Source organism: Mus pahari, chromosome 2 (assembly GCF_900095145.1).
Source record: "Mus pahari chromosome 2, PAHARI_EIJ_v1.1, whole genome shotgun sequence".
NCBI lineage: Eukaryota > Metazoa > Chordata > Mammalia > Rodentia > Muridae > Mus > Mus pahari.
This window is the reverse complement of record NC_034591.1, coordinates 160,887,319-160,900,482: the sequence shown is the minus strand read 5'-3', so window position 1 is coordinate 160,900,482 and position 13,164 is coordinate 160,887,319. Positions and strand designations below refer to the sequence as shown.

The 13,164-nt window shown below is 45.2% G+C and overlaps 1 protein-coding gene across 2 annotated transcripts in view; it reads left to right on the top strand.

Annotated features, from left to right (window-relative positions):
* The window catches only part of Itpr2 (inositol 1,4,5-trisphosphate receptor type 2), a 397,058-nt gene that overhangs the window by 71,131 nt on the left and 312,763 nt on the right, over nt 1-13,164 (top strand). Inside the window, exons 3-8 of one of the 2 annotated variants that reach the window (XM_021191683.2) lie at nt 2,152-2,267; nt 3,199-3,285; nt 5,925-6,083; nt 10,324-10,422; nt 10,806-10,889; nt 11,087-11,233. In XM_021191683.2, coding sequence (XP_021047342.1) covers nt 2,152-2,267; nt 3,199-3,285; nt 5,925-6,083; nt 10,324-10,422; nt 10,806-10,889; nt 11,087-11,233 — 692 coding nt within the window. Of the gene's footprint in view, nt 1-2,151; nt 2,268-3,198; nt 3,286-5,924; nt 6,084-7,364; nt 7,423-10,323; nt 10,423-10,805; nt 10,890-11,086; nt 11,234-13,164 lie in introns of those variants that run through there. The other variant, XM_029533962.1, reaches the window with a different exon arrangement.

Here is a 13,164-nt window from a genome sequence, read left to right as displayed (position 1 = left end):
GATTTCTGAGTTTGAGGCCAGCCTGGTCTACAGAGTGAGTTCCAGGACAGCCAAGGCTACACAGAGAAACCCTGTCTTGAAAAACAAACAAACAACAAACAAACAAAATTTTAGTCATACTCGTTGTCTTTGTTGGTATTCCATTGCTGTGAAGAGACAGCATGACTACAGCAATTCTTATAAAAGAAAGCTTTTAGCTGGGGCTAGCTTACAGTTTCAGAGGCGTGGTGCAGTATCCTCATGGTAAGGGCTGTATTTTATATGTGCGTGCCTGGTGACCAAGAAGCTCAGAAGAGGGTGTGGTTCCTCAAAGTTGGGGTTACAGTTAATCATTCCCACCATGTAGTCGAACCTGGGTCCTCTGCAAGAGTAACAAGTACTCTTAACCACTGAGCCATTTTTCCAGCTATGTTTTAAAGTATTGAGTATGTGTGAGTATGAGTATGTATGTGTTGTGTGTGTGTGTGTGTGTATATGTGAGACTGTATTGTGTGACTGAATATGTGAGAGTGTATGTGAATGTATGTGTGTGTATGAGTGTATATGTGATATGTGAGAGTACATGTGTATATGAGTTTGTGTGAGTGTATTGTAAGAGTGTGTGTGTATGTGTGTGTGAGAGTATATGCGTGTGAGTATGTGTGTATGAGTGTGTGAGAGTGTATGTATGTGAGTGTGTGAGTGTGTGTATATGTGGAATATATATGTGGGAGTATATGTGTATGAGTATGTGTGTATGAATGTGAGTGTATGTATGTGAGCGTGTGTATATGTGGAGTGTATATGTGAGAGTATATGTGTGTGTGAGTATATGTGTGTGTGTATGAGTGTATATGTGAGATTATATGTATGTATGTATATATGTGAGTGTGTGTGAGTGTATGTGTGTGTATGAGTATATATATGAGAGTGTATGTGTATATGTGAGTGTGTGTGAATGTATGTGTGTGAGGATGTGTGTGAGAGTGTGTGTGTGTGTGTATGTATGTGTGTGTAAGAAATATGGAGACAATGTGTGGGTCTGGTTTCATTTATTGCTCTCTTATCTGTGATATCAGGGTTTACTAGAATGTCATTGCTCCCTGGCTGGAATCCTGGTCAGTGTGAGTGGAGGAAGGGACTGAGCAGCCATCCCTATCCTTTTCCTGACTGTGTCTGGAAGAGTTTGCCATTGCAGCAGGAAGGGCATCTAGGGCCCTGCAGACCATGGGAGCTGACCTCTATTTTTTGTTGAAGTCACCTCATAATTCCATGACATCAGCTGTGTCTGGAGAGCTGCTGAGCCGGCTCTTCCCACCTGGAGGGGTCACTGCTGTGCTCTTCTGCTTTTGAGGGGTCACTGCCGTACTCACCTGTGGTTATGCGTTCCGGCCTGTGTGTTTGTTGGTATTTGGTATCAGGACTACAGTTTCGGCTTTTGTTTTGTTTGGTGTTGTTCCTTCCTATTACACAGACATTCAGTTTTCCACCCTGCGTTCAGCCCAGGTATCTGGAGCCTGGAGAGAACCCTGTGGCTGTCATGGTCCTGTGGTTGTTATTTCTTGCAACAACTACCCTGAGCATGGAAAAGGAGTCACAGTATAGGCACAGACAAGGCATCGTTTTCATCTGGCCTTGAACTCACTATCCCATTGCCTCAGCCTCCTGAGTGTAGGATGGTCACATTAGGCTTCACTGTTCATGTTCCAAGATCAAATACCTCCTGCCAATTGAGAGACACCTCACTGGCAAGGGGTGGTGGTTGTGCCCGCAATCCTAGCACTGACAAGGAAAAGGCAGGAGGGTCAGGAAATCAAGGCCATCCTAGTCTACATAGTAAGAGGGAGGCTAGCCTGGGCTATGTGAGGACCCTGTCTCAAAAGTCTGAAGCCAGCTAAGAATTGCCTTCTATCTCACTGCATTGCTTTCCTCGTGAATACACTAGCTAGAGTGTTCCACAAAACCCTGTCGAGGGAAGGTCTGCTTTAATGAGATGTAAATAGGTATTTGAAGAGGATGATGTGGATCGAGTTGAGAGTTGCTCAGAGAATGACTGACATGACCTCTGTATGGCCTCCCAGATGCTGAGATACCAATACTTCAAACCAGCCTTGCAAAGGGTCTAGAGAGCACTGGGGGCCTTAGTTATCACTCTGTCTGTTGTTTCCCCAGACTGCCTTTTCAAGGTGTGCCCTATGAATCGATACTCTGCCCAGAAGCAATACTGGAAAGCCAAGCAGGCGAAACAGGGGAACCATACCGAGGCTGCCCTGCTGAAGAAGCTCCAGGTAAGCGTGCCATCTTCCTCCTGCGGTGGGCAGGAGAGCCAGCAGTGTCAGAGAGTTCAGGGAGACCAAGGTGAGGTGCACAGGCAGGTCCTTTCAGTTGCAGGCCATGCCTGCTTACTTCCTGGCACGTGGGCAGCACATCCCCACTCTTATTTTTTAAGGTGTGCCAGACTAATTGTAAGCTTCTCACTAAACTGAAAATGAATTTTTTTTTTTTAAAAAAGAAATCTCTGACTAGTAAATTTGATCATATTTTATTCCACCAAGTACTTATTTTTTTTCCTAATAAACTATGGAGAAAGTAAACGATTTTTTTTTTTTTTTTTTTGGTTTGACTGAGTATGAATTTGTCTTGTATCACTTAAACGCCAGGCACTCTCAGAATTGGAAGCTATACTTTGAGGTTTTAATTCACCTGCTTTTTAAATAGTTTCATGTTACACAGTAAAAAAAAATTCCTAGTTCCACAGAGACTTCTACTTAATTGAAACTCACAGCATAGAAACAAATGGCCCGAGACAGGTTTGGCTGAATTCAGCATAGACTGCAAAGTGTGATACATGGGGCGTTGCCATCTGCGTGCTCTCAGTAACAGAAAACTTCCTTATTGGGCGTGGTGGCGCTGCCTTTAATCCCAGCACTTGGGAGGCAGAGGCAGGCGGTTCTCTGAGTTCAAAACTAGCCTGGTCTACAGAGTAAGTTTCAGAGCAGCCTGGGCTACATGGAGAGACTCTGTCTTGAACTCTCCTCTCCCTGCAATATGTGTGAAGTTGCCACCTCGTATTATAATCATTTAACTCTTGCCTCTCACCCGCTCCCGCTCCCCAGTGATGCAGCCAGTCTGATTTATTCTTCTTACTGAGAATGCTTCATAAGACATCCTTTCTGCTTGCTGTGTTTCCATCCTGAACACTCGGTTGCTCTCTTGTAGCATGCTGCAGAGCTGGAACAAAAACAGAATGAGTCGGAGAACAGGAAACTTTTGGGGGAAATCGTGAAATACAGCAACGTTATCCAAGTAAGTCTCTATCTTGTCATCAAAGAGGAAAGTGGTTTACAGGTGACTTGTGGACACACCCACGTGGCAGTGTGCCAGTATCTGAGGTCCTTGTCCTTTGTGTATGCTTGTCCTTTGGTGGGGATGGTAATTAGTATGACATTTCCAGCAAACATCCATTGCACCATGTATGCATTAAATATGTCTTGCACCAGGCCCCCAAGCCCAGAACATGGGGAGTCCATTCAGTGACCTCTGAGTGGGTGCGTCGCAAGACAAGACTGTGCAAAAGGATTTCTAAGGCCCATAAGAAACAGCTCTTTAGATGGTTGGGCTTCAGCTAAATATTGGCGATGTCTCTTTCCCTGAGTGGGCGAGAAGATTTTTAAGTTGTACATGTAGCAGGCAGTCCTCCATTGGCTTTTGTCTTCACTGTCAGTTCCTGCACAAACCCTGATTTATCTCCGCTGCATCCGTTCTCCTGCTTCATTTGGATCTTTTTTTTTTTTTTTTTTTTTTTTTAATTTGCTAGTAAGTGCCACACCTTGTTCCAAAAAGAATGTGAGACCTTTTCCAAGAAACACAGCACCCTGGGAGATGAAGCCCCAGTCACTGAAGAGGCCCTGGGGTAGCTGGGTGAGGTGAAATCATGGGTGAGGCTTGTTTAGAAAACCTGTTCGGAGAGTTTGGTAAAGCCCCAGCCCAGAGCATTTCAGCTGCTGCTTGGCCACCAGGAATGAACCCCATCACTGCCCTGGTGTGTGTCAGGGTTCTGCAGCGTAGCTCCCAGTTAGAGTCTAGAAACACAGCCCTTCCCAGCAGTGAGACCAGAAAGTGTTTCTCTTGTGTGCTTATAAAGACGATGCTGTTTAAAATGGTAAACAACGGCCTCACAGGTTCCTTACAGTAATCGCCACAATGAAGCACTTTATAAAGCTGCTTTAAAGAACAATGTCACCTGATGTTTTGTCCTGGACCAGTGGCAATGTGCCAGAGGGCAGGGTAAAGCTGTTCCCCCACAGGGCAGGATGGGCCTCAGACTCTTGAATGTGGGATCACATTTAGTGATAGAGAGAGTGGCTTTCAGTTTGGTAGGGCTACACACTCCCAAGTAGTCTTCCAGAGAGTGTCTATGAGAGTTTTGGTGATTTACTTGAGCTTCTTCTCAAGTACTTCAAGTACAAATGTCATCTCAGCTCAGGGCTGAGCCTTTGACATGGACCATATAGGTTCACACTCAGGCTTGAGTGTGTGTGTGTGTGTGTGTGTGTGTGTGCATGTGTGCATGTGCATGCATATATGAGTGTCCATGAGTGAGTGTGTGAGTTGTGTTTGTGTGTGAGTGTGCATGTGTGTGAATGTGAGTGCATGTGAGTGTTCATGAGTGTGATCATACGTGAGTGTGTGCTTGTGTATGTGAGTGTACATGTACATGAGTTTATTGTGAGTGTGCATGTTTGTATGAGTATGTGTGCATGAGTGTGTGTGTATGTGTGAGTGTGTATGAATGTGAATGTGTAAGTGTATTATGAGTGTGCATGTACATGAGTGTGAGAATGTATGTGTGCATGAGTGTGAGGGTGTGTTTGTGTGGATGTGTGTGAGTATGCATTAGTATGTAGTGTGCGAGTGTGTGTATGAGTGTCTGTGTGTGTGAGCCTGGGGTCAGCCTTGTCTCAGTTGTTCCTTAGGAGCTGCCACACCTTGTTTTGGGGACGAGATCTCTCATAGACCTGGAACTGGTTGATTCAGCTGGGCTGACTGCCAGGGAGCTCAGGGATCTGCCTCCCCTGTGCTGGGATGACAAGTGGGTGTCACCTCGGCCTCCTTCCTATTTTGACTTTTTAACTTGGGGGACTGAACTCATGCTTGTAAAGGCAGCACTTGATCAGCTGAGCTATTTCCCAGACTCATGGGTCTTTGTGCCTTTATTGGGACATAAAGAACCAAGGGTAGTGCCCTGAGTTTTGCAAAAAGGATGATTTTTTTTTTCAATTAAAGATTTGCTTTTTACTCTGAAATTACTCCAGCCTCGTCTTGTGGGTATTAAAATGATCACTCTCTTTCGAAAGATTAAAGTAGATGGGAAGTTTACTTTATCTTCGTTTCTATTCAGTAAGATGATATCTGGGGAAGACTTTGTCCACAGCATATGTGGAGATGCTAGAGGCAAGGACTGTTTCTTCTGTATGCATCTGAGAACTGGGAGGTCAGTGACTCCCTGCTGACTATGTTGATGCCACAGAGCAGGAGTCAATGCTGTCTGTGTGCAGAAGTGCTTAGGCACATGGGTAGGTGTGCACATTCTCTCAGGTTTTCTTTAGCGGATTCTGCTTTTGTGGTTGTACAAGTGTTGGTAATGAGTGGGATCTAGGGGACCCTCCCTTTTTTGGAAAGCCCGGTTTTAGTTTGTTATTTCTTAGTAGGAGAAGATGTCTTCAGCATCCCCTGGTGCACCTGCCTCACACAGTCAGCATCATCACCCTTTGGGGCAGAACTCAGGGTAGAGGCGAGGAGCAGCTCGGAAAGTGGGTGCTTGTTGAGCCTATGGAATAGGCCACCTGTTTAGTTTTCACCATAAGCCCTGGTGTGCAGATTTAGGAGTATAACTACTGAGGAGACCATGGATACAATCACTAATACACATTCTTCCCCTGCAGCTACTGCACATAAAAAGCAACAAGTACCTTACAGTGAACAAGAGGTTACCTGCTTTACTGGAGAAGAATGCCATGCGCGTGTCACTGGATGCTGCAGGGAACGAAGGCTCCTGGTTCTATATCCATCCCTTCTGGAAGCTGAGAAGCGAGGGTGATAATGTACGTGTGTGCAAAGCCAAGAGGGAAACAAACATCTTGTGATGTTCTTAGAGAACATATCAGGAAGTACACACAGAGATGGGAAATGCAGGCTTTAGACAGTGAATTCTTAATGAATTAAGGTAGCATATGAAATAATGGGTTACATTATTGCACTTTTTTTTTGCACACATGGGTGACTATACTTTCTAACACATTTTTTGTTAGCATTTTTTAAACTAGGCTAAATGCATTTGTTTACAGTTTACACCATGCTCAGAAATCACAGGCCAGATATCAGCTCAAGTTAGAGTCATCTCCAGGCAGAGTGTGTGAAGTCTTTTCAAAGAGGCAGGTTATTCTTCTGCTCAGTCAGGATTGAGCTTGCTTGCAAGGAAGTGTACCGCTATTTTTCCTGGCGTTTGGAATGAACGGGTGAACAACGAGAGTCATGACAAAGCTCCGTTCAGTGTCTTCACAGCCAACTCCTTACAGTGTTGTCATGGGTGTGCAGCATCTGAGGGAGGAGCTGTGGCATGCTCTCTTTGTTGTTGATGCCTGCAGAGTGGGTTGTGCAAAAGGCTGTGATGTCATGACTGCTTACATCAGCGGTTCTCAGCCATCCCAGCGCTGAGACCCTTGCATACAGTGTATCATGTTGTGGTGACCCCCAACCATAAAATTATTTTTGTTGTTACTTCATCACTATAATTTTGTGACTTTATGAATAGTGATGTAAACATCTGTGTTTTCCAGTGGGTCCAAAGGGGTCATGACCCACAGGTTGAGAACCATGGGCTTAGGTCTTCTCTGCTATTTTGTAGAAGGGGTGGGGGGAGTGAAATAATTCCATAGGAGCAATAGTTGCATCTTATTTATTGAGATGGATCTCACTGCATTCCTTCCTGACCTAGCATTTGTTATGTGGTTTAGGCTGACATCTAACTTGCATTGATCCTCCTGCCTCAGTACTAGCTTATGGGCTGCTGGGATTACAGATGTGTACTACCACATCTGGCTAAAAGTTCGATATTTTTGTGATAGACCTTAGCACTTGGAAGATACTCAAAAAAGACTGGTTCATAAAGTAAAACTCCTTACAAAGGCCACATGAGCAATATTGCCATGTGAGAAAGTTAGTGACTGGCATGAAAATAAAATTCTCCATCAGAGTTTTCACAGTCGACCCTTTGGTTACATCTTTAGTGTGCTTGGAGGTATTGTGTGTGTTTGAAATGTCTTCTTTTTCTAGAGAATCTCTTTTTTTCCAGTGAATTTTAAAGTGTAAATTCAATTCCACAGGACATGAGCGCCGTGATTTAATTGGGTTAATAAGTTTTTCTGGTGATGTCTTCCTTAGGTAAGGCTTGTTATGCATGGCATGCAGGAATGTGTTGGATTCCTTGGAAAGTCAGCATTCCCCTCCCCCATTAAGTTGATCTGTGCAGTGAGCATGCTGCACCTTTACTCTGAGTGTATGGTTAGTTACAATCAACTCTCAATTAAAATGCAGTTTGTGAACTACAGCCATAGAGGATACCTTCCCTTCTGGTGCTGTACCTAACCCTGTAACCCCCATGTTACCATCTATGAAAACTAAAGGTCGAACCAAAGGAATTGTAAGCTCATGCTGGAACGGGTCTCTCAGCTTTGTAGTCAGCTTTGGTCTCCTTTCTCATCCTCTCCCCACTTGGAAGCCACTTGATGGTATCAGTAGAGAGTTGAATGTAACCAACTACTTAGACAATTAGTTTCAGTAGAAACAAAGTCTTTCTCTGAAGCCCCTGTTTTTGTGGCTGCCCACAATGCGTTAAGTTGTTCTTATCTGGATTCGCTCCACGTAGCCCAGCTGCAGGTCTTCCACCATGTTGCTTGCTGAAACAGTCACTGTGTCTGTTCACCTCTGTGTAGCTTTGTGTCTGATGAAGGTTGCGAAGGAAGGCTGGCATGCCCACAGCCCTGTATCAGCTGCACATGGATTTGCATCACAGCTGTTGCTCTCTTTGCTAGAATAGGCAGCATTTTGAAACATCAACCTACTGTAGTTTGCTGAAGGCAATTGCAAATACTATCTCTTTGAATGGTTTAATCATGACTGAGTTTCTGCAGAAGTATATTAAATGAAGAGAAACCTCTATGTTTAGAGGGATTTTTAAATCGCAGTTTGCTATTTAGTAACGAGTGAGGTAGTGAATTAGGTCATGCACATTCAACAAACAGACCTATGAGCTCAACTGGAGGGTGATGCAGACACCAGCCGGAGTCCAGGCTGTTGGTTGTACTAAGTGTATAAGGCTGCACTCCATAGGGATGCACAGTTTGGGGAAAACAGTTACAGGCTCCCTCACACTCCGCTATATACAAAGTCCTTGGCTGCTGCTAAGTTACCAGAAGAAGCATGAGGGACACCCATGAATGGAAACATCAATATTTCATTTCCACCTATCCTCTTCATGTTTGAGTAGTTACTCTTTCATTTTCGATCTTGACCTAAGTAGACAAGGGTCCTTTATGCTGATGGTAGACTGTAAGGTGTGAAGAGGTGGGATTGCTTTTTAAGTCAGTAGGAAAGCCTAGAGCTTAGGGAAGGATTCTATCTAGCAAGCAGACTTTGCTGTTTTACACAGTGATGTGCCTGACATCTTTTGCAGAGGTGGAACAAGGGCGCTGGCATTCTGACTCCCATTGTGAGGTTCTTCTTATTTTCCCAGGTACCACTTCAAAGCAGGGACAGCCAGCTACAGGTGGCACCATCATCAGTGAAACCTCAGCTTGAATGTGGCATAGTCATTACGTGGGCCCAATAGATGCTTCAGGGATTTCAATTTCTTTGCTAAGATATGCTAGAGTGCCAAGGTGGCTGATTGTAAGATATAAAATAAAATGCCCTCATCCTCCAGTTATGTGTCAAATAGACAGCTTCGTAGACAGTACCTCGATCCTTCAGTACTTCAGGTCTGGAGCCTCAGTCCCCTGGGAATAATTCCAATGTATCTCGTAATGTGGGTTGAGACTGTAGGCTATTTCTTAGACACATTTGTCTTCTTCCTAGCCCCTCTTAACTGTTCTCTAAAACAGAGATTTACTTATCTTTATTTTCTGTACATGAGTGTCTGTCTGCATTCGTGGTTGGAAGGTTGGACAAGGACCAGAGACCAGTCCCACTAGCAGCAGGTGCTTGTCCCACAAACCCAAGGGCAGCCTTTCTGTGTTTGATTAGTGAATTTGAGGCTTCTCTGATGTACTCAGATCTCCAGGTAGTTCGCGGGGCAACACAAGTCCTCAACATTATCAACTTAGGGTCACATGACACTGGAAGTGTGAACACGTGTTTTGGTTTAAGGAACATGGAGATGCCCTGGGTCCCAGTGGTTTTCTTAGTTACAGACCAAACTAATCTATAACTGTTCTAATATGCAACTGGTGTGAAATACGCAAAGGGAAGGGTTTTGATTTTGCTTCAGAGTGAGAAAGCCCCGCAGGTAGTAGCAGAGATGGCATAGCAACCATCTTCTAAAGAAATTTAGCAGTACCCGTCTCTCTAGTCACTAGATCACACCATTTCTGCCACTAAGAAAAGGGAGCTTTAATTGCCTCAAACTGAGTTAGATGAACATAAGTAGACATTGTCAAGATTGCACAGACAAACGTAAACGTAGAATTGATATTTAGCGTTTTCCCCTGGAACCCTGATAATTCTTATTTCAAAAGAACCACAGGCTCCTACAGTTCTTGTTTTGGACATATCAAATTAGAGGGACCCAAAGGCTCCTGCCCAGACACAGAATAAATATTTTATAAAGTCTTGCCTTGCCCTGTATTTCCTGAATCCAGCAAATGACATGATGCTTCATAATTCTGAGATTAGGGGATGATCAGTTAACCAGACTTGCCTTTTAACGGGGAGGGAACACCGATCTTGTTCTCTGCTGCCCTGTTGAAATTCTAAAGAGCGTCTTGACAACCACCTTTAATATGTCTGCTGCAAGGTCTTGTGGGAGGAAACTAACCCGATTATGGCTTCTGAGGAATCAGGCTGATCTGGGGACCGATGAGGAATGGGACTGGACTACCTTCCTTGGCCAGGTTTTGGCAGGGCACCAGAAGATGCGACTGTAAGCATGAGTGTGTGTTTGAACATGCTTCTCAGGGAGAAGAGTCAAGGTGTAGAAGATAAAAGATCCGGAAGGCAGGTTGCTGGTGAGGCTCGCTGGGAAGGTTTTAGCTCCACAGTCCAACAGAGTGTTTTTCTGATTCCTAGATCGTCGTAGGAGATAAAGTCGTTCTGATGCCTGTAAATGCCGGGCAGCCCCTGCATGCCAGCAACGTGGAGCTCTTGGACAACCCTGGCTGCAAAGAGGTGAATCCCTTCGGGAAAGGAGGGAGGGGGTTTATTGATCTTCTCTAGAGGGAGGGAGGGAGGAAGAGAGGGGAAAGAGGGAAAGACTGAAAGGAGAGGGAGAGAAGGAAGAACACACAGAGGGGGAGGGGTAGAAGGGGGGAGGGAGATGGTGATATTTCTAGATTCTCTCAGGTCCCACCCTCGTGGTCTAAGAACCCCTATGACATCTGTAGGCACTAGCTGTTACTTGAACGATCTTCTGCGGATGCTTTTATGGAGGCCGACACTTTGTTGTCTGCAGTTGCCTCTTCTTCTTTTCCTGGTTGAAATGGTGATTTCTGGTATGGAATATAGAGTCTACTGTCTTAAGTCTTTTAACACTTTTTTTTTCCCATTCCTAGGTGAATGCTGTTAATTGTAACACTAGCTGGAAAATCACTTTATTCATGAAATTTAGTTCCTATCGAGAGGATGTATTAAAGGGGGTAAGTACCTCTCCACACAGATCTCGATCATCACATTTCACTGAGTTCCCGTCCCTGGTACTCTGAAATGTGCGCACAGTCATTCAAGGAAAGTCACTGACCTGGAGTACCGGAGCCCAGAAAGGGACTGCCAGGTCTCCTGTCTGCTGGTCCCTGTGGCTGTTGGAAGGACAGCATTTCTTTGCCTGTCTCTCTAGGGTGATGTTGTAAGACTGTTTCATGCAGAACAAGAGAAATTTCTGACCTGTGATGACTATGAGAAAAAACAGCACATTTTCCTTCGGACAACCTTGCGTCAATCAGCAACTTCGGCCACTAGTTCTAAAGCACTCTGGGAAATAGAGGTGTGTATTTTGTGTGTGTGTGTGTGTGTCACTTTTATTAAATATTTAGATAAAAAGACAAAGATACACTAGGCTGTTTGTTTTGCTGCTATGGGCAACATTGATGGCATGCCCGTGACATGGAATGGCTTTTGTGAATTAACATTTATCTCTTTATGGCTGTGACCAACTTGAGAGGAATATGCCACAATGGAACCCTTTATAAAGCAGAATAAATAAATCAAGGGATTGAAAAGGGAAAAAGTTCCATTGTGAATTTGCCATTGTTGATCAGACTGGAAGCCATGTGCCTCTGTGGTACCATCTGAGCCACGTCAGAAACTCGCCTCACGGCCACAGCGAACAGTGCATACTTTTTATTTGAATGCTAATGAAATCAAAAGGCTCCTAGTTAAGAATGTTGTTCACCAGGCTGAGACAAGAGGACAGCCACAAGTTTGAAACCAGCCAGGTCTCCAAAGTGAGTTCCAAGCTAGCCGGAGATGCGTGCCAAGGCTCAGTGACAGAGAAAGAGAACGTTTTTTTTCTTTCTGAAAGTTTTCACTAATCAAACATGGCAGTATGGATAAGATGTGGCTTTTTATTTAAGGAACTATTCCAGACAATGGAGGAAATAAGACATACATAGTCCCTGTAAACAAGCCAGTTCTGAGATCTAAGGGACACTGGAGCCTACAGCAGCAACTGTAACAGTTCAAACATACTACCTCCCTCCCCCTCCCTCCCCTTCCCTCCCTTTCTCCTTCCCCTTCCCTCATTCTCTCTTCCTCCCCCCATCCCCCTCTTTCTGTCTCTTTCACACAGCTGTCACTCTGTATCTTACACTGGCCTCAAACTTGGAGTGATCCTCCAGCTTCAGCCTCATGTAGAAGTAAATCACAGCTGGCTTTCACTCCTTGAGTTGAAGCCATCTGTTTTGCAATGGTTTCTGCAGTGACCTAACATGAAATTGACCGGTTTTGGGGGGTTAAAACCTGAATGAAATGCTTGCACTGTGGCAGAAGAACTAAAATAAATGTCATCACATTTCCCAATTAATGACTAATGTTTCTGTCTGTCCTACTCCACTTTCTGTTGCTGTGAGAAACACCAGGACAAAAAGCAGCTTGGGAGGGAAAAGAGGCTCACAGTTTCAGTCATAGTCTGTCCCCTAGGGAAGGCAGGGAAGGAAGGGAACTCTCCTGGGAACCTGAAGCAGAAGCCATGGAGGCATGCTGCTCGCTGGCTCACTGGGGCCTATGCTCAGCCTGCTCTTATATAAAGTCCAGTGTCCCTGCAGAGAGAACGGTGCTGCCCACAGTGGGCTGGGCCTTCTTCTGTCCGTGAGTAATCCAGAAGATCCTCACAATGTGCCTGTTGGCCAATCTGATGTAGGCAGTACCGGAATTGAGGATCCTCTTCCCAGGTGAATCTAGGTTGTGTCAAGTTGACAGTAAAAGCGAGGTAGCATAGCATCCATTTTTAGCATTTGTAGCTAACTTATTTGCACCCTGACTTAGAGAGGAATGGCACAAGGTGGTCAGAGGGTGTGGTGTGCTGCTCGGGTACAGGTAAAAGAGAGCACCAAGGTGGGCATGGGACCTGCAAGGTAGGGGTAAGGGAGGCAGTGACAGTGAGACCTGCAAGATAGGGGTAAGGGAGGCAGTGACAGTGGGACCTGCAAGGTAGGGAGGGGTAAGGGAGACAGTGACAGTGGGACCTGCAAGGTAGGGGTAAGGGAGGCGGTGACAGTGAGACCTTCAAGGTAGGGGTAAGGGAGGCAGTGACAGTGGGACCTGCAAGGTGGGGGTAAGGGAGGCGGTGACAGTGAGACCTGCAAGGTAGGGGGAAGGGAGACAGTGACAGTGAGACCTGCAAGGTAGGGGGAAGGGAGGCAGTGACAGTGAGACCTGCAAGGTAGGGGGAAGGGAGGCAGTGACAGTGAGACCTGC